Source organism: Carlito syrichta, unplaced genomic scaffold, assembly GCF_000164805.1.
Source record: "Carlito syrichta isolate Samal-C Ts95f unplaced genomic scaffold, Tarsius_syrichta-2.0.1 Scaffold304743, whole genome shotgun sequence".
Lineage (NCBI taxonomy): Eukaryota > Metazoa > Chordata > Mammalia > Primates > Tarsiidae > Carlito > Carlito syrichta.
In genome coordinates this window covers 540,622-563,883 of record NW_007248839.1, presented here as the reverse complement: position 1 = coordinate 563,883, position 23,262 = coordinate 540,622, and the positions used below count along the sequence as shown (strand labels likewise).

Below are 23,262 nucleotides of genomic sequence, written 5' to 3'. Positions count from 1 at the left end.
TCCACAGGTGGAGGGGATAGGCACCCCGGGAAGCCTTGGGCTCTGAGCCTGGGGGGTCTGGCCTGCACCGGTGCATGCCTCGTGCCGTGGTTGCTGGTTCCTGTGGCCTATATGTGGTGTGTGTGTGTGAAGAGAAGGAGACCCGGCCCATCCCGAAGACCCCTGCCTGGCCAGGCCCCTAATGGCCCGCTGCTTCCCCGCCCTAGGGAGATGCCAACAAGTCCGAGTCGGAGCCCGACTTCTTTTCGCCCAGTCTGGATGGCAGTGGGGACAGGAAGAAGCGCTTGGCCTGTGAGTACCTATCCCGGGGGCGTGGCCCTGGCCCCGGGCCGCCCCGAGTGGGCTCAGGGTCTCGCTCTCTCCCCCGAAGTGGTGTCGCTGGGCGAGCACCCGGAGCTGCGGAAGAGCCTGCTGCCGCCGCTCATCATCCACACGGCCGCCACGCCCACGTCACTGCCCAAGAGCACCAGTACAGGCCTGGGCGAGCCGCTCGGCCCCGCCTCCCGCCGCACCAGCAGCAGCGGGTCAGCCGAGCCCGGGACAGCCCACGAGATGAAGTCGCCGGTAGGGGGTGCATGTGGGTGCCCCACGGTGGGAAGAGGTCAGGAGGAGAGGATGGGGCAGGCGGGCCCCAGGGTACGGCCCCTGGGCCTGGGCTAGACGCGACCTGGGTGTGCCTGGACCAGCCCCAGGGGAGTCACGGCTGGGATGCAGGCAAGGAAAGAAGCCTTAGCCTGGGAGGGGAGAGAGCAGAGTTCTAATCTTGCCTCGTCTGTTCCCTAGCTGAGGGACCTTGGGCAAGACTCAACCTCTCAGAGCCTCTTCTGAAAAATTGGGGCGCGGATATCCCTACTCTCTTGAGACACCATCGTGACAATAGCAAATCTAGTTACTGATTCTGTGCCAGACACTGTTCTAAACACTGCTCAGAAGCATTCCAAGTGCATTTAATCTGCACGGCAACCCTATGAGGTAGCTACCATTGTCATCCCCATTTTACAGATGGGGACTTGAGTCTCAGACTGCTGAAGCGGATGGTGGAGCCAGCATTTTTTTGTGTGTGTGTGTGTGTTGGAGTCTCACTTTGTCACCCAGACTGGAGTGCAGTAGCACGTTCCCGGCCACCACAGCCTCGACCTGCTGGGCTCTGGCGATCCTTCCACCTCAGCCTTCCAAGTAGCCAGAACTACAGGCATGTGCTACCACGCCTGGCTAATTTTGATTTATCGTAGAGACAAGGTCTCACCAAGTTGCCTGGGCAGGTCTCGAACCCACGGGCTCAGGCAATCCACTCGCCTCGACCTCCCAAAGTGCTGGGATCACAGGCTGAGCCACCAAGCCCGGCCTTTTTTTTTTTTTTAAATTGGAGTCTCTCTCTGTCGCCCAGGCTGGAGTGCACTGGCTGGCACACTCCCGGCCACCCCAGCATCGACCTGCTGGACTCAGGCAATCCTTCCACTTCAGCCTTCCAAGTAGCTGGAACTACAAGAGTGCACTACCGTGCCCAGCTAACTTTTTTGGATTTATTGTAGAGATGAGGTCTCATCAGGTTGTCCAGGCTGTTCTCGAACCCGTGGGCTCAAGCAGTCTCCTCATCTCTGTCTCCCAAATCTCTGTCTCCAGGATTAGAAGCTTGAGCCAGCGCACCCGGCCAGAGCCAGCATTTTGATCTAGCTGGCTGGTGTTAGAACCTACATGCTCATCCTTATTGCATTTTTATTTCTTTATGTCTCATTTCTAACTGACACATAATAATTGTTTGTATTTGCGGAGCACAATGTGATGTTTCAACGTATGCATACGTTGTGGAATGATTAAATCAAGCGAATTTACATATCTATCTTTCACAGACTTGTTTTTTTGTGGTGTGAACATTTAAAATACACTCTCTTAACAATTTTGAGATATGCATTATGATTAATTCTAGCCATGATGCTGTGCAGTAAAGCTCAGAAATACATTCTTCCTGTCTAATTGAAACTTTGTACCCTTTGACCAACCCCTCTGCACTCATTCCCCGCCCTGCTCCCAAGTTTCTTGTAACCATCATTCTACTTTCTACTTCTGTGAGTTCAACTTTTTTGGATTCCACATATACATGAGATCATACAGCATGTGTCTTTCTGTGCCTGGCTTATTTTACTTAGCCTAAGTTCAGGTTCATCCATGTTCTTGCAAATGGCGAGATTTTCTTCTTTTTTAAGAATGAATAATATTCCATGGTGCATATATCCCACTTTTTTTTATCCATTTGTCCCTTGATGGGCACTTAGGTTGATTCCATGTCTTGGCTCTTGCAAATGGTGCTGCAGTGGACATGGGATTGCGGATCTCTTTTCCACATGCTGATTTCATTCAAATCTTTTGGATATATATACCCAGTGGAGGACTGCTGGATCAAATGGTAGCTCTATTTTTAGTTTTTTGGGGAGCCTCCCTAGTGTCTTCCATAGTGGCTGTTAATTTACATCTCCACCCACAGTGCACAGGGGTTCCTTTTCTCCGCATCCTTGCTGACACATATCTTTCACCATTTTGCTAATAGCCATCTAACAGGTGATAGGTGATATCTCACTGTGGTTTTGATTTGCACTTCTCAGGTGATTAGTGATGCTGAGTGCTTTTTAATGTGTCTGTTGGCGTTTGCATGTCTTCTTTTGAGGAAGGTCTGTTTGGGTCCTTTGCCTATCTTTTGAATCAGGTTGCTTTCTTGCTACTGAGTTAAGTTCCTTCTCTCCATTATTTTATACTGCCCATATTTTATACTCCATTATTTTATAGCTGATGGTAACACTTCTCTCACCAACTAAATAAGGAATAAGTGCCAGATCTACTTTGCAGATGAGGAAACAAAGGCACAGGGAGGTTGAACAACTTGCCCCAGGTCACGCAGCTGGTTGGGGTGAGCCAGGATCTGAACCTGGCTCCAGAGTCCAGAGCTCCCGCTCACACTTGGTGTGATACCAAGGAGGGTCCTGGGAGACGGGGTGCCCGTGAAGGGCCAGGGATGCTCAGCCCCGGCTGACCCCGCCACTTCTCTGCGCACCCGCAGCCCAGCGCCCGCAGCTCCCCGCACAGCCCCTGGAGCGCAGCAAGTAGCTGGACTAGCAGGCGCTCCAGCAGGAACAGCCTGGGCCGTGCCCCCAGCCTGAAGCGAAGGAGCCCGAGTGGGGAGCGGCGGTCCCTGCTGTCGGGCGAGGGCCGAGAGAGCCAGGACGAGGAGGAGAGCTCGGAAGAGGAGCGGGCCAGCCCAGCGGGCAGCGACCGTCGCCACAGGGGCTCCCTGGAGCGGGAGGCCAAGAGCTCCTTCGATCTGCCGGACACACTGCAGGTGCCCGGGCTGCACCGCACCGCCAGCGGCCGCGGCTCTGCCTCTGAGCACCAGGACTGCAACGGCAAGTCGGCTTCGGGGCGCCTGGCCCGGGCCCTGCGGCCCGATGACCCCCCACTGGATGGGGATGACGCCGATGACGAGGGCAACCTGGTGAGGCCCCCGTGGGCACAGTGACCCCTCACCCCTGACCTTGAGAGAGGGGAGCTGTGCCCGGCCCGGCAGGGTGCAGGGGAGGTACCCCCTTCTAAGCCCGAGGGCTCTCGAGGGACACCCAGCCCTGGAAGCTGAGCTCCAAACAGCCCCTCTTCTCCCTCTGCCCGTCCAGCCAAGCCCCAGATCCTCGTCACGCCTGGGGCTGCGTCTCCGCGGCCCTTGGTGGATATGAATGGTGTCGGGCAGATGTGGATGAATCTTTCATGACCCTCCCCCTGTGACTCAGAAAGACCCATCACTCATCTCTCCAAACCGATGCCCCTCCATCCTTCTCATCTCGACCTCATCACAAGCCTGGACTTCCCCCCGTCCTTAGCCCGCACCCATCGGCCCCGCCTCCCCCAGCCCCCTCACCACCACCTTTGCCCCTGGGGATGGGGCGCGGGGACCTCAGGGTTAGCATGTGAAGAGAAAGGCCAGCGTCTCCTGAGCAGCCCAGGTGTGTCTTTGGACAGACAGCTGTGGTGATGACAATGTTTGATGATTGATGCAGTTTCCAAGCACCCCACCCAGGGGAAGGAGGGGCCAGGCAGGAGGCTGGGCTGGAGGCTGGGCTGAGACAGGAGTGGAGAACTGGGGGGGTAGGAGGGAAGAGAAGGAGAGTGAGGGGTGCTCGGGGAAGGGGTGGGGGCCCGGCAGACTGACGGGGAGATAGGAGGTGGCTTTAGGAATAAAGGAAGAGGCCAGGTGCAGTGGCTCACACCTGTTATCCCAGCACTTGGGGAGGCGGCGGTTCGAGGATCGCTTGAGCCAAGCCTGGGCAGCATGGTGAGACCTTGTCTCTACAAGAAAATAAATACTGGGCGTGGTGGCACGCACCTGTAGTCCCAGCTGCTTGGGAAGATGAGGCAGAAGGATCATTTGGGCCCAGGAGTTTGAGGCTGTGGAGAGTCGTGACTGTGCCGCTGCCCTACAGCCCGGGTGAAGAAAAAAGAAGAAAGGAAGAGAGAGAGGCAGGGCTGAGGGTCCGGTCGACCCGGAGTGAGGGCCGTGGGACTGCTGGGGGTGGGGGCAGAAGTCGGGAAGTTGGAGGCCGGTCCTGCTCATACCCGGTGTTCCGTCCACAGAGCAAAGGGGAGCGGGTGCGAGCGTGGATCCGAGCCCGGCTCCCTGCCTGCTGCCGCGAGCGCGACTCCTGGTCAGCCTACATCTTCCCCCCCCAGTCCCGGTAAGGGGGGCTCTGGCCCATGCCCCGACCCCTCCTTCTCACGGGTGAGGCTGCCAGGGATGCTGGAGGCAGTGCCCTGCCGTGGGTTGGGGCTGAGCGAGGGCCTGAAGGTGAGGCGGGCTTGCCTGCGGGGGCCCTGGAGGGGTGGGGGCTGCGCCCTGCCCTGCCTCCCGCCTCAGCCTTTGTCCTGTCCCGGAGCAGCTTCCGCCTTCTGTGCCACCGGATCATCACCCACAAGATGTTCGACCACGTGGTTCTTGTCATCATCTTTCTCAACTGCATCACCATTGCCATGGAGCGCCCCAAAATCGACCCCCACAGCGCTGTGAGTCACCAGGCCCCTCCCGGTGTTAGCACGCAGAGAAGGGAGGCCAAGAGGGTCACACAGTTACCGACCTGCCCAGGGTCTCACGTCAGGGAGGGAGGGAGCCAGGATTCTCACAGAGGTCGCCTGAACTCCGGCCCTTGCTCCAGGCTTTCCAAGATGCCTCCGGTGCCCTCCCCTGCCTCAGTTTCTCTTCTGTGCTACACCAGCCTCCAGCAGCTGGGTGCTTTGTCTCACCCCAGGCTATTTACAGATGACATGTTCTCTTGAGCTGGAGGCTTTCGAGGAACGTGTGTGAGTCTGGTGAGCGTTGGGTGGTGCAAACCGTGCGTGGATGGGGGCGCCATCTTGCCTAAGCTACCTTGTGGGCAGTGCAGAGTGGCTGAGGAAGCTGCCCTGTCCTCTTTGTGGTCCTATCAGGTCACAGACAGGTTTTAGGGGCCTTAGTGGGGACATCACTTCTGCTTGCCGGAAACCTGTCAGTCTTGCTCAGGAGAGAAGAGCCAGAGGCCTGGGTACTAGACATGCAGCCCTGGACGTCACCTCTTCAGGACGGGCCTGGCTGGTTCTGGGAGCCATCCCTCCCCAGCCTGGCATCAGAGCCCTTCCCTGCTGGCTGCGGTCTGGGTCCTAGAAAGGTGGATGGGGGTAGCTCTGTTTCCCCTGTGGCATCTGGCACCACTAGCTTGTAGGTGGCCAGGGTTCCCCTGCCCCCCTCACTGGCTCTCACACCATTGTTTAGATTTCAATGCGCTGGACTTCTGTTTTCCATTAGGGTGGTCTTCAGCCAGGCCAGAGTGGGGGTGGAGGGAGCCTGAGGAATGGGGGGCTGGCCCAGAACTAGGTGGGTGAGGGACAGCGGGGACTCCCACGCTCGGGGCCTCAGGGGCAGAGCAAGGCGGCCAGCCGCACTCCCCGTCCTGTCCTGGCTACCTCCCGCCGAGGCCCTGCCGCAGAGCTCTCTGTCACTATGTCACTGTCTCCACATCTCTCCCCCATCTGCCCGCTCAGCCCCTGTCTCCAGCTCTGTCACTGTGCCTGCTCCTGACCTTCCCTCTCTGAGCTCACGCTGGGCTTGCGGCCCTCTCTAGCTGTCAGTCCATAGATTCCAGGGGGCTGGGTCACGTCTCCCCCACCCTTCCCCACGCCCAGCAAGTGCCTGGGTGCGTTCAGTCTACACAGGCCTTGGTTGCCCTGCCGCGTTTCTGGGACGCACAGCAGGAAGACAGTTGAGGGGGAGGGCGGGCAGGGGTCAAAGATCAGTTAAATCCTGCTCCAGTTTTAAGAAAGGACTCAGGTAATAAGGCCTGGGACCGGGATGAAGATAACAGCACTGTGGTGAGAATCCTCTTCCCCTCCAGGCCACGTGGCAGTGGGGGGTGGAGGGACATGGAAAGGGACAGGGATGAGACTGCCCACCAAGTTGCAGTGAGCCAGGGGGCCAGATACTGGCTCAGTGGGTGAGGGCATGGGGCTCTGCATCATTGGGGTAGAGGTCATTTTTCTGAGTCAAGTATCAGAAGCAGTTCTGAGGCCGAGTGTGGTGGCTCAAGTCTGTCATCCCAGCACTTTGGGAGGCAGAGGTGAGACTATTGCCTAGCCCCACGGGTTTGAGATCAGCCTGGGCAACATGGCAAAACCTGTGTCTACAATTAATCAAAAAATTAATTATGGTGGCGTGCACCTGTAGTTCCAGCTACTTGGAAGGCTGAGGCGAAAGGATTGCCTGAGTCCAGCAGGTTGAGGCTGCGGTGGCCGTGAGCATGCCACTGCACTCCAGCCTGGGCGACAGAGTGAGACTCCAACTCAAAAAAATATTTTTAAAAAGAAGCAGTTCTGGGCCGCTGTACACAGAGCAGACCCGGCCAGGGGCGGGGGCTTCCTGATGGGCAGCCCTGGCCTCATCTGTCTTGCAGGAACGCATCTTCCTGACCCTCTCCAATTACATCTTCACCGCGGTCTTCCTGGCTGAAATGACAGTGAAGGTGATGGGGGGTGGGAGATTGGCACTGGTTTGGGCCCTCTGGCTCCTGGTCGGGGTGGAGATGGGCTGAGGATGGGAGGGTTGGCTGCAGCACAGGGCAGGGGCAGTGACGCAATGGCGGTCCCCAGGTGGTGGCCCTGGGCTGGTGCTTCGGAGAGCAGGCATATCTGCGCAGCAGCTGGAACGTGCTGGACGGGCTGCTGGTTCTCATCTCTGTCATCGACATCCTGGTGTCCATGGTCTCCGACAGCGGCACCAAGATCCTGGGCATGCTGAGGGTCCTGCGGTTGCTACGGACCCTGCGCCCACTCAGGTGACCCCCCCAGCTGTAGCCCTCCCCCGGGATGTCTCCAACCACCAGCACCCCCCAAGATGGAAACAAAGCCCCCACAGACGGAGGTCCCCCACCCCAGACAACCAGTCTCTCAAATTATGGCCCCAGTAATTTCCCACCAAGGTGTACACCCGCTGTCTATTCATGTCTCTCCTCTTCGACAGGACGTATTCCTCAGGGCCACTCTGCGTGATGTGGGTGTGAGGTGACTATAGCTCTATACAGAGCATAATATGGGGGCCACAGGCAGGGCCCCCGTAGCCTTCCCCTGTAGCTTTCCCTTGGGTGGTTCCCTCCGGGGTGACCTTGGCCCCTCCCCACGAGGTGACCGACTCTTTTTGCTGGCTTTCCCCACCTTCGTGCCCCTCTTAGGGACTGCCCCCCACCAGGTAGCATTTCTCCCGGCCGGGGGACCCGCCCTCTCGGGAAGCCCTCCCCAGTCAGCCAATCACCACCCCCAACTCAGAACTTTTCTTGGATGAAGACGATGCAGACTTAATGGTGATGCTTCCCTTACTGTGGTCAGCCATCTCCCCCGCCCCTTCTCCTCCAGGCTTGTTACCAACACACTGCGTCCCTCGGGAACGCCTCCCTTGAGTTGAGTCCTCCCCACTCCCAGCCCAATGAAATGATACATTTGACATCAGGGGTGGGGTGGAAATGTGGGGAGTGAGGGTGTCTGCAGCCCGTTTTGAGGGATCGCGGCGGGGGTCCTGATGGCAGGGGTCTTGTGAAAAGAGGACTGAGTTCTGCCATCAGAGCCCAGGAAGGGACCAGTGAACCAAGGTGGGGGGGCAAGGGGGAGCTGGGCAACCCCTCTCATGCCCCCTCCTCTCCCCAGGGTGATCAGCCGGGCGCAGGGGCTGAAGCTGGTGGTAGAGACGCTGATGTCCTCACTGAAGCCCATCGGCAACATCGTGGTCATCTGTTGTGCCTTCTTCATCATTTTTGGCATTCTAGGGGTGCAGGTGTGTGGAGTCGTGGGGGGCCAGCTGTCGGTGGAAGCCTGAGGGGTGCCTTCCTCCTGGCCCCTAGGCCTTGAGGCTTAGGCTGCTGCCACTGCCGTCATTCCAGAAGGGAATAAACAGGGACACTTCCCTCCAGGTCCAAGGCCTCGGCCTCTACCTCCTGGGCATTTTGCAGAAAACGGGGCATCTGGGGAGGGCCCCAGTGAGGACCGGGCTGCAGAGAGGCTTCCGGCCATGGGAGTCTCAGGCTGCTGTCCTGGCCCCCTCACGCCCTCCCTGAGCGCAGACGCTGGCGCGTGGTCTGCTCCCTTCCTTCCCTGCTCAAGCTTGGCGGGCTGCAGGCCAGGCCTGGGGATCCAGGGCCCAGACAGCTGGGCCAGGTTAGCAGCGCGCTGGCAGGCAGGCGGGCGCAGACCCCAGACGAGGCAGGAAGTGGGGCTGCTGGGGAAACTTGGCTTTCTGCCCAGGGAGGAGAAAGAGCCAGAGCTGCCTGCAGGATTCAGCAGAAGCCTCGGGGGGCCAGGGAGCCCTCCAACCCAGTCTTCCGGGGCTCCTGGCTCCAGCTGTTTCAGCGGCAGGGTAGACAGCTGGCTGGGAGGCAGGGGAGCTCCTGGGTGACCACACCCTCCCCTCCCCCTCCCTCCTTCCCTGGGCTCCCTGGGATGGCCACTCTGCCCTGGGGAGGGGCTGTTCCCTGGTTTCCTAGAAATTCTCTGGCCCAGGGACTGAGCTGGGGTACATCTACCAAAGCCCTGTGGTACCTTTCTCCATGCCCTTCTCCCCTCCCCTCACTTCCCAGTCTCCTTGGTTTGGTAGAGCGAACCATCGTTAAGCTCAGTCCTTCGGGGGAATTGAGTTTGTTCCCAGCAGTGTGCGCAGGCCCCCTGGCCCTCCCTTCCCTCAAATCCCTTCACCAAAAGTCACAGCCTGGTTGATGCTGAAATGAGAGTGAACTTTCCAGTCAGATCAGGGTTTGAGACTTCTTTCTGCCACTACCAGTTATGGAACCTTAGTAAATTAACTTCTCTGAGCCTCAATTTTTCCCATCTGTAAAGTGGGGTTGATAATACTTACTTCCCAGCCCGGAGTTGTGAGAATTAAATGCCCAACTCAGTGGTTTTCAAACTCATGTTAGCATCCAATCACCTGGACAGCTTGTTAAAATATTGCTGGGGCGGGTGCGGTGGCTCAAGCCTGAAATCCCACACTTTGGGAGAGCACGAGGTGAGAGGATTACCTGATCCCAGGAGTTCGAAACCAGCCTGGGCAACTTGGTGACACCTTGTCTCTACAACAAATAAATTAAAGAAAAAAATTAGCTGGGCATGGTAGCATGCCCCTGTAGTTCCAGCTACTTGGAAGGCTAGGTAGAAGGATCACTTGAGCCCAGTAGGTCGAGGCTGCAGTGGCCGTGAGTGTGCCACTGCACTCCAGCCTGGGTGGCAGGGTGAGACTCCAACTCAAGGGAAATAAAAGATTGCTGGACCGCTACCCCAGAGTGTGTGATCCAGTAGGGCTAGGTGGGACCAAGAATGTGCATTTCTAGCAGGTTCCCAGATGCTAATGGAACCCCACTTGGTGCACCCCTGGCTTAACCCTTGCTGGACGGTGAATGGCTCTTACCACCCTGTCCCTCTTCCCAGCACCCCCCATTGTCTTTCCTCCCTCTCTAGGGAAAGGTAGGGAGCACTTGCAGGGGAGGCTCCTATCAGTGTTTCCCTGACTCGACTGACCCCAGAGGAGAGCACCCCACCTTCAGCCAGGCTGTGCTGTAGCTCTTGGGCCCCAGGCAGGGGTGGGTGTGGGGCTAAGGGGTCCTGGGCTCCCTGTGCTCACGGCTCACTCCTCTCTGTCTCTGGGAATGTGTCCAGCTCTTCAAAGGGAAGTTCTTTGTGTGCCAGGGCGAGGACACCAGAAACATCACCAACAAGTCAGACTGTGCTGAGGCCAGTTACCGGTGGGTCCGGCACAAGTACAACTTTGACAACCTCGGCCAGGTGAGCCCCAGGCTCAGAGGTGAGGCGGTGGTGGAGGAGTCTGGAGGGGACATGGGTCTATGCTGAATGGTACATGCTGACTTGATTAGAGCTGGGCACCCACAAAGACATCAACCCTTCACACCCTCTTGCTATCTAACCACCAGTGTTTTTCAATGCCCGGTCTATCCCACAGCATCCCAATAAATAATCCCACAGGGGTCTTTAGCCCTACTTAAAGATGAAGAAACAGAGGCTCCGAGAGCATGAGGGGCTTGCCCAGAACCACAGAGCAGAATGGCAGAGCAGAAAGCCCACATGAGGTCAGGGGCAGGCAGCCCTGGATATGAATCCAGCCCCAACACTGTCAGCTCCATGACCTTGGGCAACCGACTTACGGGGCCTCAATTTCGTCAACTGGTGAATGGGGTCATAACAGCATCCTCCTGGAGGCTGTAGTAAGGATGCTTTGAGAGGATGTGTATTTTGTTTAACACGGTGCAGGGCACAGGTGTATGGTCAAGATGGCTCCTCTTGTCACTCTGCATTTGCAGAAACAGAGAAATGTAGAAAAAGCGAAGTCGCTCACTCAGTTCTGTAGGTTTGATTCCCAGCCCACCCTGGTTCTGGTTTCTGGATGTCCAGGGTTTGGGGGTTCCTTACCCTGCCTGGCTGTGATCATCTCTCATGGCTCCTCTGGCTTCAGACCAGCCATGGAACCCTGTGACAGAAAGCTCTCGTGGGGCCTGGGGCATGCCTCTAGCTCAGCCCCTCGAGGGCCAGGGTACCCCAAGCTGCTGCCGGGTGGCACTTTGGGGTGGCACTCTGGGGTGGCTTAGTCGCACATCCTGACCTTCAGGTGGTCTCCTCCTCTCCCCTTCCCCCGCAGGCCCTGATGTCCCTGTTCGTGCTGGCCTCCAAGGACGGCTGGGTAGACATCATGTACGACGGGCTAGACGCCGTGGGCGTGGACCAGCAGGTAGGGCTGAGGTGGGCAGAACTTGTCTTTGGGCTCAAGTCACTGACTCCAGGCTTAATGGTGCAGGCACGAGACAGAACCAGGTTGGCAAAACGCCATCAAAGGGGCATCATGTCTTGATAACACCTACTCCACCCCATAGTTGCTGTGAAAATTACATGCCTAGCTCAGAGGTTCTCAAACTCAGATTTGCATCAGAATCAGCTGTTAAAAGATCGCTGTCACCGAGTGCAGTGGCTCACGCCTGTAATCCCAGCACTTTGGGAGGTGGAAGTTAGAGGATTTCTTGAGTCCAGGGATTTGAGACCAGCAGGGCAACTTGGTGAGACCTCATTTCTACAATAAATTAAAAAATTAACCAGCCATGTTGGCATGCACCTGTAGTTCCAGCTACTTGGAAGGCTGAGGCAGAAGGATCACCTGAGCCTAGCAGGTCGAGACTGTAGTGGCCGTGAGCATGCCACTGCACTTCCCCAGCCTGGGCCACAGAGTGAGACTCCTACTCAAAAAAAAAAAAAAAAAAAAAAATCACTGTCAGTGGTGGCCTGTGGGCCAAATTTTATTGACCTGCAACATGTTTAAAACATTTTAAAATTCATAGTGAATGTTTAAAAATCAGCAAGTTTCTCATGGAAATCCAGATTTGGGTTTACTCAGGGAAAGTCTGAAGGCCTGGGAACACCGGGCTTGCATTCCCTTGGGGCAGGAGTCAGCTGGAACAAAGCAGCAACTTTTGGATGGAGAATCTCCTTTCTCCTTTTGCTGTAGTCCCCGCCCCTCCCTACTGCCCAGCATCAAACCCACACCATTCATTTACACCACCATCAGGTGGCTGTAGCTGTTGGGTTTGAGACTGCGTGCCCTTGGGCTGATACCTCCCCTGTCCTTCCTGCTCCCCCAGCCCATCATGAACCACAACCCCTGGATGCTGCTGTACTTCATCTCGTTCCTGCTCATTGTGGCCTTCTTTGTCCTGAACATGTTTGTGGGCGTGGTGGTGGAGAACTTCCACAAGTGTCGGCAGCACCAGGAGGAGGAAGAGGCCCGGCGGCGCGAGGAGAAGCGTCTACGGAGACTGGAGAAAAAGAGAAGGAGTAAGGAGAAGCAGATGGCTGGTCGGTAGTCTTTCCACAACTCTCTGGGTCGTGCTTGACCTTGGCCTTGCAAAGCTGCAGGGGGCCGGAGGCTGAGGCCGGGGGCCGCCCCTCCTCACCTCCTTCCCCCCAAGAGCATGTCTGCCTTTAGAACCCGCATGAAGCAGACCACGTCAGCCCCGTGGGGGAGGGGGAGCTGCCCTCACCCTGGGGGGCTCCCTGGGCCTCAGCATCATCCTCTCCAGATGATGCCAGGTAGGAGGTGACGCCTGGCCTTTCCCAGCTCGACTCTCAGAGGAGCCTCACAGGATGCGACGCTGTCCTGTGTGGGTGTCCAGCCACCCAGGGGTTGGCCCAGGTGCCGGCCCTGCCTGTCCTAAGGTTGGCAAGCAAATACCTTGACCCTGTGCCCGCCTAGTGTCTATAGCTGCTGAGCTAGCCTCAGCAGACCTGTAGATGGACAACAGTGTGAGAGAGAAGCCCAGGCCTACCCTCCCTCCCTATCTCCAGCAAGATGACCTAGCTTCCTGACCGCCATTTTGAGGAAGTCTCCCCCTGGCTCAGGGAAGGTCCAAGGTCACAGGAACCCTGGGCTCCGCGGGCCCTCGCCTGTGCCCTTCAGCACCTCTTGGCATTGGGTGGACGAAGCCCCCATCCCATCCCATCCCTCCTCTTGCTCTTATGCGGTGGGTGGGCCGAGACTAAGTGAGAAGACACACGGAGGCCAGGAAGGACGCCAGAGGAGTGGCAGGCGCCCAGGCCCCTTCGTTTGTGGTGTGTCCTCAGGTGCATCTGCACCTGTTTCCCTGTAGGCGGGGTTCCTGCCTGTCTGTCTGGTGCCGCGTCGTCTCCATGCCTCTCTCTCCCAGCCGCGGCCCACGTCTCTCTAAGTGTCTTTGTGTGGGTTTCTCGAAGCCTTTGTGTGTGTGTGTCTGTGTGTCTGCCTCTGTTTGGCATGTGGGCTTCCCTCCACTCTTCCACAAACCGCCTTCCTTCCGCCGATAAGACGCGCGCAGGCCTCTGAGATTCGTTCCCCTTTGGTGTACTGAAATGTGAGTACCCCGGGCTGAGTCCGGGGATGCAGTGCTCCTGCCTGCTCTCTGACCCAGGCTCCATCTCCTGCTACCTGGAAGAGGCATCTGAGGAGGTGGGAGAACATGGGCCTCACAAACCAGGGTGGGGGTGGCGCAGGGGCCACCAGGACCTGGAGGAGGCACTGGCCTCTGGGCGGGCTTCCCTGTCCCCATTCTCAACATCAGCCCCCCAAGGCCTCTCACCAGCTCCTGGGCAGGGGTCCGGTCTTGGCTTCCCTCTGGGTGTCTGAAGCTGAGCAGGTGCACTGTCCCCAGCCGCCATGCTCCCGCCCTGCTCACAGCCGGGCAGATGGACCGCTGTTGGCAGGAGGCACGTGTGGCCCCTACCTGAGCAGCTGGCTCCCCTTCTGGGGTCTGCGGCCGTCTCAGGTGCAGCTGAGGCCATGGCGTGGGAGGAACAGACATCTGCTTCGATGACAGGCTGCCTGCCCCTCCCGGTGCCTCCCTGTCTTGTGACCCCAACAAGCTGATCGAATCGCTGGTCTTCCTCGAGTGCTCTGTGCCCCCGGTTCGGGCCTGCACATCTAGAGCCAGCTACCCATGCTTGGCACACCCCGTCCACAGGCCTGTAGAGCGAGGGTCGGAGACGAGGGGAAGCGAACCGCCGAGGGGCCCTGCCCAGCGCACCTGGTCCAGCCAGTGACCGATGTCGTGTTTCGTTCTTTTAGATCTAATGCTGGACGATGTAATTGCTTCCGGCAGCTCGGCCAGCGCTGCGTCAGGTACTGCGTCTGGGGTGTGGGTTCATGTGCGTGGGGGCGTGCTCTTTGCTCCCTCTCCATGACTCATTGATTCTATCCTCTCGGGGTGAAGGGGTGAGGGTCCCTGGGGTCCCCAAGAGGGCAGGGGCTGCAGCACAGGGCTCTGCGTCATCCTGCAGACCCTCGCCTGCGGATGGGAGGGGAGGGCCTCACGCCCCTCCGCCGCCCTGTGGACCCTCCTCCCACGGCCCTTGTCCCCTCCTGCGCCTCCTCCCCGCCTCTCACCGGTCGATTATTAGAGCTGCAAATCTCTCCGTCTCCTTTTGTCTGAGGGGAGACTTTGATCCAAGGGAGAGGGATGAGAGGAGCAGAGAGGGGAAGGATTTGTTTTAAAAATGTAACGATGAATAATTGAACAGACTCATTAATAGTCAAGTGATCATGGTGGCCACGTCATCGCTACAAACAGCCTTCAGAATTGGGACTCAAGGCCTGAGTTGGCCACGAGCTTCTCCCAAAAAAACCCAAAGATTCTGGAGTGTGTTGGGTCCTTATCTCCAAGAGCTGTGTCTCTGGGAAGTCCCTTCTGGTACAGCCTGCCCTCCCTGGTCCCTCGGTCCCCTGTTCCCCCCGTCCCCCCTGATCACCAGACAGAAGTTCAGGGGCTCAGAGAGTCCATGACAGTCTTTGGGGCTTCGTCACGTCACGTCTGTAATCTATGGTTCCCCAGTTGTCCATTCCCAAAGGCCCCCCCAAGCATCTCGGCCATAGACCCCACATTTTAAAAGGCTGTCTCTGAAGCGAGAAGATTTCTATAATGACTTTCACTGTTTTTACTAATCAGAAGCACCTCTAATTGCTGATTAGAGCTTCTGAGCTACAGAAGTACACACTAAACAATGGCAAAGAAAGACCGTTTTGTCTCTAAATTGGTCTGTGGGGTCTTAACACAGGTGAATGTAGGGTTGCTCGAAAGTGTTGAGAAGTAGCGAAAAGAATGGAAGGATCCCCACCTGGCCGCCTCCTCGGGTGCCGCGGGCTTGGGACTCCAGCCTGGGAACCACTGGCTGTCCCTCTCTCGCTTCCCCACTCTCCTAGAAGGCAGACACCGCCCTGGGGCTGTTGGGCTGCCTGATCAACGGGAGCTCGGGGACCCCCCAGAGGGAGGACTCCTGAGCCTCCATTCAGTAGGTCCTCCTTGAGGCCCGTGGTGGAAGAATACTCCCTGTCCCCCTGGTGCTGAGTGATGGTGTTTGGCATTGAGAGGTCATCTCTCTGGGATCAGGGGCTCGGCTGGTCTGTGTCTGGATCACCCGGGTCAGCACATCCCTGCATCAGGCGGTCTTGCAAATTCCTGAAGCGTCAGAGGCTAAGGGAAGGGTGGGGAAGTGGCCTTTAGCTTTCCCCTAGGGGTCTACCCAGTCTGTAGACTGAAGTGGGCATACTTTCATGCTTACCCCAAAACACCACCGTAGCACAGGGCTGGCCCCTAGAGGCTTCTGCGCCATGGGGGCTGTCCCATGAATCACATGTGCAGACTCTCATGGCCCCCAAGACATGGCACACCCACTCAATGCTAAAAACACTCTGGTGGCCCTTGAACTGCACCCCATCTTGGTGACACTGCCTTGCTCATGCTGACACGCACAGTTGCGTACACTGACTGCCTTCCCTGACTGTCAAGGAGGCCTCAGAGACCCTGAACAGGGGCTCAGATCGCCCCACATCCCTCTTCCTGGGACCTGGAGTTCTGCATGGTCTGTCCCGAGTGTTTCCACTTCATTGTGCATAGAATCACCTGGAGTGCATAAGCACAGATTCCTGGCCCTACCCCAGCCCTGGAGAGGTCTGGGGCCGGACCTGAGCATCCACATTTTCAATCAGCTGCCAAGTGCCGGCGGGGCTGGTGGGCTGGTCTACCCACCATTGTGAGGCAGTGAAGTCAGATGCCCCATCTGGGGCTGCTGGAATTCAAACATGGGCACAATACCTTCCTGCTAGTACCAATGCCATCCTGGGTCTGCTCCCAGCAGGAGAGGGCAGCCAGACTCCAGGGAAAGGCAGGAGGGAAGAGCCTGGGATTACGAGGGGAATGGGCCTGACCAGACACTTGGATCTCGCCCAGCTTCCCAGGCGGAGGGAGGGACCGGGCTGTGGGGGGACCTGGCCAGCCCCAAGGGACCGCTCAGCCTTCAGCGCCGCTCCACTGACCTCGGCCACCTGCGGCATCGACCTCCACTCACCCTCTCTCCTTCCACCAGGCGGGAACCCAGTGATCAGGCCTGGTCACGGCAGCCAGAGGGATGGCCTCTGCCATGAGGGGCCTGTGTCCTTGGGAGCAACCCCCACCTTCACCTACTCACTGCCATCCTCCTTTGCAAAGCTCCGCCCTGGCCGTGCCTCGGGCTCCCAGTAGCCCCTACTAACTCGCTGCCTGATGCCTTGCAGCCCTTCTGCACCCATCTTCTGCCCCTGCCTGGGGGCCTGGGCAGTCCTGGGTGTGCCCTTCTCCTCACTGTCTGACTCTGGCATTTTCCCCACCCGAGGCAGCTTATGTTGGTGGAAGGCAGGGAGATGGGGCCAGGGCTGCCAGTGTGCCAGTGACACTGGTTCAGGCCCCTCCTGGCTGGGGTCCTCAGAGCAGGAGGCTTGCCCAAGGCTTCTTCTAAGGGGTATCTATTTCTTCTCCACACCCGGATGCTTGCCTATAGAACCGAGGTGTAGGGAACAGCAAAGAGGTGGCATAGCCAGGGCTTTCGGGCAAACCATCCAAGGGTGTCCTCTGGGCCAAAGCCTCAAGACCTTGTGTTTAAACCTACCTGGCAGCTGGTGAGGGACTCGGGCTTTGCTGAACGACTCGCTTTTTGCCAGGCCTCATTCCCTCTGGAAAAGGGGTTGCCCGAGGCGGTGCTGCTCACACTGGCCTGGTACTCTTTGGACTTGTGCTCTAGTGGGAGATTTGTGGCGGCCTCGGCACCTGCTGGACTGGAGAGGGGCAGGGGATGGAGGGGAGTTTGTACAGACCTCAGGGGCCTGGGACCTGTCACCCTAATCCGATGCCCTGCCTCAGTTCTCCTGCCCCCACCCTCCCCTGGCTGAATCCAAGCCCACTCTCCCCTTAGACTCCGACAGCAAGGCGAGAAGGCAGTGGTGGTGGGCACAGCGGCTCCCTTCTGCCCAGAGCTGCCTCCAGAGTCAGGCTGGGGTGACAGGGGACGGGGGAACTGCTCCCTGCCAGCCTCTCCTCCACATTGTCTCCGCTAATAACGGGGCTAATAAGGACCCGCTTTTTCTAACCTAATTGTATTCAAACATTTTAGTTAATTCTCCATTCATATTTTAGCATAATGGGATCGGGTGCTCGGCATTTATGGAGATTAATGCAGACAAAGAGTTCCGGCTGCTCAGGCGACACGGGCGACTAGCGCCCTCTGGTTCTTGTGGTACTGAAGGAAGGAAGGAAGAGGCCCGGCACGTCCGGCCCACCCTCCACCATCGCGGTGTGGATGACCCGTGGCCTCACGTCATCCCCTGGCCCAGGCCTCTCCAGCCCCATGCTCCTGGGGGTCCGGGAGGGCAACCTGAACCCACAGAGCCACCGTTGGCTGGCCCATCTCTGGAAATAAAAAGAGGGCCTCATGCACCCCTCGGGCGCACCAGAACCCCTGAGGGCTGGAGCCCCTCTGCCCTTGGTCATCCACACCTCAGGGCCGATGCTGGAGAGTGGCCGGCGGGCCCGGAGCAGGACAGCCCACAGGGTTGGACCTGCAGCTCCTGGGTGCTCTTCTTCCTTCCGCCTTGGGTGGGGGCCCACCCTAGGCCACTCCCTGCCTCAGTTTACCTCTCTGTTAAATGGTCCTCTGCATGGGAAAGGACAGTTCCATCTGAGCTGGCCTAGGCCCAAAGCTTCCTGCCGCCCCTGAGCCAGCCACCCCCTGGCACAGGCCTCAGAGGCTGCAGCCCTCACTGGCTGGCTTCCCCCTAGGCCTCCCAAGAGGGGGAAGAGCTGTCTGGGACCTGAGGCTGCCCCAAGCCTCCCCTTCTTTGAGGAGCCTCTTCCTTCTTTGTGGCTGTCTGAGAGATCAATCTGTTGACCCCCTCCGATAACATGTGCCCCAGCTTGGCCTGGCCCTTCCTCGGCACCCGGAGCACGGCCCCCTGCAATCTCCTGCCCCCAGATTCATTCTGCCTGTTTAGCAGGCCAACCTTCCGGCTCTGTGATTTTTGTAACGAAGTGCTTTGCTAATTACAAGAGAAATATTATGCCTCTGACAGATCTCAGACAGTGCTTCCAGCCCAGCCTGCAGTCTAATGCTGCCCAAACACCCAGGAGCAGGCTAGGCTTTGCCTCATTAGAACTGGGTGAGTCCGACAGGTGGGGCCCTCCCAGTTGGAGTCTGGGATGGAGGTGAGCTCTGAGGCCTCCCCTCTGCCCTCCCTGACATGAGGGTGTAGGAGGCCCAGGCCCCACCCCCAGGAGGCCCTCTGGGTGGGTCAGTGCAGCCAGCCAAGAAGATGTCCGGTTTCCAATCTCTGGTTTTATCTCCAAATCCCAGCTCTGTGTAATCTCCTCTGTTCCCCTGAGGTGCTGAGCTTGGTGAAGGAGCAAAAGCCTTTTCCTCTCTGTTGATGGAGCCTCCTCTGAGCCCGATAAGACCGGTTATTTTTCATCGTATTGATCCGGCCTCGCTTATGGAACACTGAGCCGAGGGCCTTATGAGGGGCTGGTGGGTTTTGGAGGCTGCCTTGAGGAGGGGCTCACCTGGTGTCTAATGTAGGTGGGGAGCGCTGCATGTCCTGACCCATCCTGCCCCAAAGTAGTAAAACAGATGCTTGGGGTGGGGGCACGCCAAGAGGACTGCCCCTCCCCCAGGGGCAGTGTGGGGAGGGCAAGGACGCAGATGACTCCGGAATGTTTTAGCTCTGGCGTTAGAGGCTGGCGGCTGTGTGGGACTGGGGGTGGAGAGGTGCGGGCGGCAGGGGCCTGATGCTTGCTCCGTTCTCCCCCTGCCCCACCAGAGGCACAGTGCAAACCCTACTACTCGGACTACTCCCGCTTCCGGCTCCTCGTCCACCACTTGTGCACCAGCCACTACCTGGATCTCTTCATCACAGGGGTCATCGGACTGAACGTGGTCACCATGGCCATGGAGCACTACCAGCAGCCCCAGGTAGGAGTGAGTGACCAGTTATCTGGCCCCCCTGCCTCCCGCCATGGATTCCTGACATGGTCTGAGCCAGGGCACCTCTGTGCCAGACAAGTGCTGGGCCAGCTACATGGGTTTCTCTTGTGCCCCTTGGAGGTGGGTGTCATCTTCGTTTTATAATTGAGGGCATTGAGGTTGAGAGAGTTGGTTGAATTGACCTAGGTCACACAGCTAGGAAATGGAGGACCTGGTTTCTTCACCCCGCAGAGGCTTGAGTTCAGCCTGCTACAGGCTGGGCTCTGCACCTTTGAGGGTAAGAAGGCAGACCAATGCCTGCCCCTCTGGAGTTTCGATTACAGTGAATGTCCAGCTCCAGAACTTACCTGTGATCATGCCACTTCCCCGTCAGCCTCCCCTGGCTGCCCTCCAGACCTCAGTTTCCCCATCTGTACAATGAGAAGGTTGACTTGGTAATGCACAAGGCCCCTTCCAGTTCCAGCCTCCTGTGCCTTCTAGCACATTCTCATGTGGTCGCCTCACCACCTCTCAGGGAGGAAGACCCTTTAGCACCAGGTGTGACTCATTCCTGGGAATGAGGCCCCAACTCCATCCCGGGCTGGTGGCTGATGGTCAGCCATCGTGGCAGGAACTGGGAGGACAGGTCTCTTTAGACTCACCCTGTCTCTTGACCTGAGCGGTAGGGTAGGAGGGGCAGGTGAGCCTCAGCCATGGGCCTTAGAGGCCTCTGTGTCTTGCCCCCATCCCCGCCAGATCCTGGATGAGGCTCTGAAAATCTGCAACTATATCTTCACTGTCATCTTCGTCTTGGAATCGGTTTTCAAACTCGTGGCCTTTGGTTTCCGTCGGTTCTTCCAGGACAGGTAACAGAGGCATGGGGCCTCGGGGAAGCAGGGGGGAGGGGTGTGTCTCTTGGGGAAATACCCAGGAGGACCTAGTGCCAGAAGACCTTCCTGAACTCCAGAAGTCCAGCCCCCACCCTAAGGCTGGTGGAGGGGTCTGGGGAGCATCCAGGGCCCCAGAGAAGGGAGGGAACTTGACAAGACAGGGCCTGGGGGATGTCGGCAGCTAGAAACCAACGTGGCTTAGCTTTGGGCTTAAGAGCGCAGAGCCTGCAGCCAGACTGCCTGGATCGGATTTGAATCCTGGTTCTACCACTTCGTAGCCTTGGGTGAGTTACTTAACCTCTTTGTGTCTCTGTTGCCTCACCTGTAAAATGGGAAACAGTAATGGTGTCCACATCACAGAGTTGTGAGATCATGAGCTCCTCTTTGTAAAGCCCTTAAAGGTGCTTGGTACATAGGAAAGGCCATGTAGGTGCTCCGTAAAAAAGCAAACGAATCAAAATGAGAAGCAGAGGTGTTCAGGCTAATTCCTAGCCCTGCCTGTGCCGTCAGTTGGCCGCTTGGCCTTAGATAAGCCACACCTCTCCTCTGCAGGCTGGGAGGCTGGCCCGGCTGTCCTCTGCCCTCCTCGCCAGCCCAGTCTTTCTGTGCCACGACTGCCCCCTCCTCCGCGGCCCCTCCCCCCACTCAGGGAGCTGTGTCCTGGGCCTTCCAGGTGGAACCAGCTGGACCTGGCCATCGTGCTGCTGTCCATCATGGGCATCACGCTGGAGGAGATCGAGGTCAACGCCTCGCTGCCCATCAACCCCACCATCATCCGCATCATGAGGGTGCTGCGAATCGCCCGAGGTCAGTGCCCGGCTGCCCACACGGGTGACAGACCAGGGAGAGGGCCAGCATCAGCGCTGGGGCTGGCCGGGGACTGGGGGGCTGGGGCTTCCTGTGGGCCTTCCGTCCAGCCTCTGCCCATGGGGAAGGCCAGGGGCTGGGCTGAGGATGGGGGTGCATGTGGCCTGGCCGGCCTGGGCTCCCCCGCTGCGTGGCCAGCGACCCAGAGGGCCAGCTCATGCCGTCGTCCTGTTCCGCAGTGCTGAAGCTGCTGAAGATGGCCGTGGGCATGCGGGCGCTGCTGGACACGGTGATGCAGGCCCTGCCCCAGGTACCCGTGGGGGGTGGGCTCTGGGGAGGGGAGGCACTCTCCAGAGGGGCGGGGGCTCGGGAGGCTGCCCGGGAGGCCCGGCGGCACCTCTCCCATTTCTTCTCCTCTCTTCCAGGTGGGGAACCTGGGACTTCTCTTCATGTTATTGTTTTTCATCTTTGCAGCTCTGGGCGTGGAGCTCTTTGGAGACCTGGGTGAGTTGGGGTGGGCAGAGGGAGAGGGGCCAGGGCCGGTGGCCGAGGGGCTCCTGGACTGACCTGGGCCTCTCCCCTCTCCCGCCTCCCCCAGAGTGTGACGAGACACACCCGTGTGAGGGCCTGGGCCGGCATGCCACTTTTCGGAACTTTGGCATGGCCTTCCTGACCCTCTTCCGGGTCTCCACAGGTGACAACTGGAACGGCATTATGAAGGTGAGGGCCCACCGTGACGGGGTCCCTCCCCGGGCCAGCTCAGGCACCGGGGAGGCAGCCCCACTTCTCGAGCTAAGTTTCCTCGGGAAGGTGCCTAGGCCACGAATGAAAGCATGTGGCCTTCTGTCCCCCATGCAAGAACACTCTGGAACCCCCTCTCCCCGGGACACGCAGTGACTCACATATCCCCCTAGCTCCTGGGACCCTCCCACCTGGTTGCTGGGGCAGCGGTCACTGCCCCCAGCACACCGGCCACAGACGTGCCGGCAGCATCTGCTGCTCTTCTGCCCCCGGGATGCTCTCTCCTCCCCCTGCTTCTCCTCCTGTGTCTCTGACACCAGTGACCCGATTTTCCACGACAGCTCCATCCGCTGTCCTCCCAGCCTCACCCCTCTCTCCCACCCGCCCCAGGACACCCTCCGGGACTGTGACCAGGAGTCCACCTGCTACAACACGGTCATCTCACCCATCTACTTCGTGTCCTTCGTGCTGACGGCTCAGTTCGTGCTGGTCAACGTGGTGATCGCTGTGCTCATGAAGCACTTGGAGGAGAGCAACAAGGAGGCCAAGGAGGAAGCTGAGCTGGAGGCTGAGCTGGAGCTGGAGATGAAGACCCTGAGCCCCCCGCCCCACTCGCCACTGGGCAGTCCCTTCCTCTGGCCCGGGCTCGAGGGCCCCGACGGCCCTGACAGCCCCAAGCCCGGGGCCCTACACACTGCAGCCCAGGCGCGAGCAGCCTCGCACTTCTCCCTTGAGCACCCCACGGTGAGCAGACACCCACCCCTACCGTGAGCGGGCCTGGGGTGGGGGAGGGTGGCCAGCAGGGCCCAGCAGACCCTAGGGCTCCTCCTAGCTCCTGGGACCCTCCCACCCGGATGCTGAGGCAGCAGTCGCTGCCCCCAGCACACCGGCCACAGACGTGCGGGCTTATCCGTCCCCCTCCAGCTTGGTCTGGCCTCGCCTTCCTGGCTCGTGGGTTCAAGGCTAAGTTCTCTGTTTCCTTCCTGTTTCTTTCTTACCCTTACCCAACTGTCAAACCTCTTTTCACCTGCCCGATTCCTGACATCTCTCCATCCTTCCTCTCTCTTCCCACTCCCTCTCTGATCATGGGCTGTCCTCATCTTGCGACTTCCATCTCACCTTCCTCCTCCCCACTCTCCTCTCTTTCTCATTGTTACTGTGTGTTTGTGGGTGCGCGCGCGCATGTGTACGCGTGTGTGTCGTGTGGGTCTCTCCTTCTCCTCCCTGTGTATCTCGTCAATCCCCTCCCACGACGTTTCCCTTCACTGCCCCTCTGACCCCTGCTTCCCCAACGCTCCGGCTCCCATATGGGCTGGTGCTCCCCAGGACAGACAGCTGTTTGACACCATTTCCCTGCTGATCCAGGGCTCCCTGGACGGGGAGCTGAAGCTGATGGATGAGCTGGCGGGCCCAGGGGGCCAGCCGTCTGCCTTCCCTTCTGCCCCCAGCCCGGGCGGCTCCGACCCACAGGTTACTGTGCCCCTGTGCTGTG

At 58.7% G+C, this 23,262-nt stretch overlaps 1 protein-coding gene across 30 annotated transcripts in view; it reads left to right on the top strand.

Annotated features, from left to right (window-relative positions):
* Positions 1–23,262, top strand: part of CACNA1G (calcium voltage-gated channel subunit alpha1 G) — a 57,172-nt gene that overhangs the window by 27,018 nt on the left and 6,892 nt on the right. For 4 of the 30 annotated variants that reach the window (XM_021713783.1, XM_021713777.1, XM_008060827.1 and 1 more), the window contains 19 exons: positions 207–291; positions 371–564; positions 3,053–3,484; positions 4,615–4,715; positions 4,917–5,040; positions 6,957–7,025; positions 7,153–7,337; positions 8,200–8,326; positions 10,198–10,323; positions 11,192–11,281; positions 12,183–12,375; positions 14,138–14,191; positions 19,190–19,341; positions 20,089–20,198; positions 20,896–21,029; positions 21,269–21,339; positions 21,455–21,533; positions 21,628–21,749; positions 22,161–22,514. In XM_021713783.1, coding sequence (XP_021569458.1) covers positions 207–291; positions 371–564; positions 3,053–3,484; positions 4,615–4,715; positions 4,917–5,040; positions 6,957–7,025; positions 7,153–7,337; positions 8,200–8,326; positions 10,198–10,323; positions 11,192–11,281; positions 12,183–12,375; positions 14,138–14,191; positions 19,190–19,341; positions 20,089–20,198; positions 20,896–21,029; positions 21,269–21,339; positions 21,455–21,533; positions 21,628–21,749; positions 22,161–22,514 — 2,802 coding nt within the window. Of the gene's footprint in view, positions 1–206; positions 292–370; positions 565–3,052; positions 3,485–4,614; positions 4,716–4,916; positions 5,041–6,956; positions 7,026–7,152; positions 7,338–8,199; positions 8,327–10,197; positions 10,324–11,191; positions 11,282–12,182; positions 12,397–14,137; positions 14,192–19,189; positions 19,342–20,088; positions 20,199–20,895; positions 21,030–21,268; positions 21,340–21,454; positions 21,534–21,627; positions 21,750–22,160; positions 22,515–23,096; positions 23,241–23,262 lie in introns of all 30 variants that reach the window. The other 26 variants (XM_021713778.1, XM_021713774.1, XM_021713776.1 and 23 more) reach the window with 15 other exon arrangements.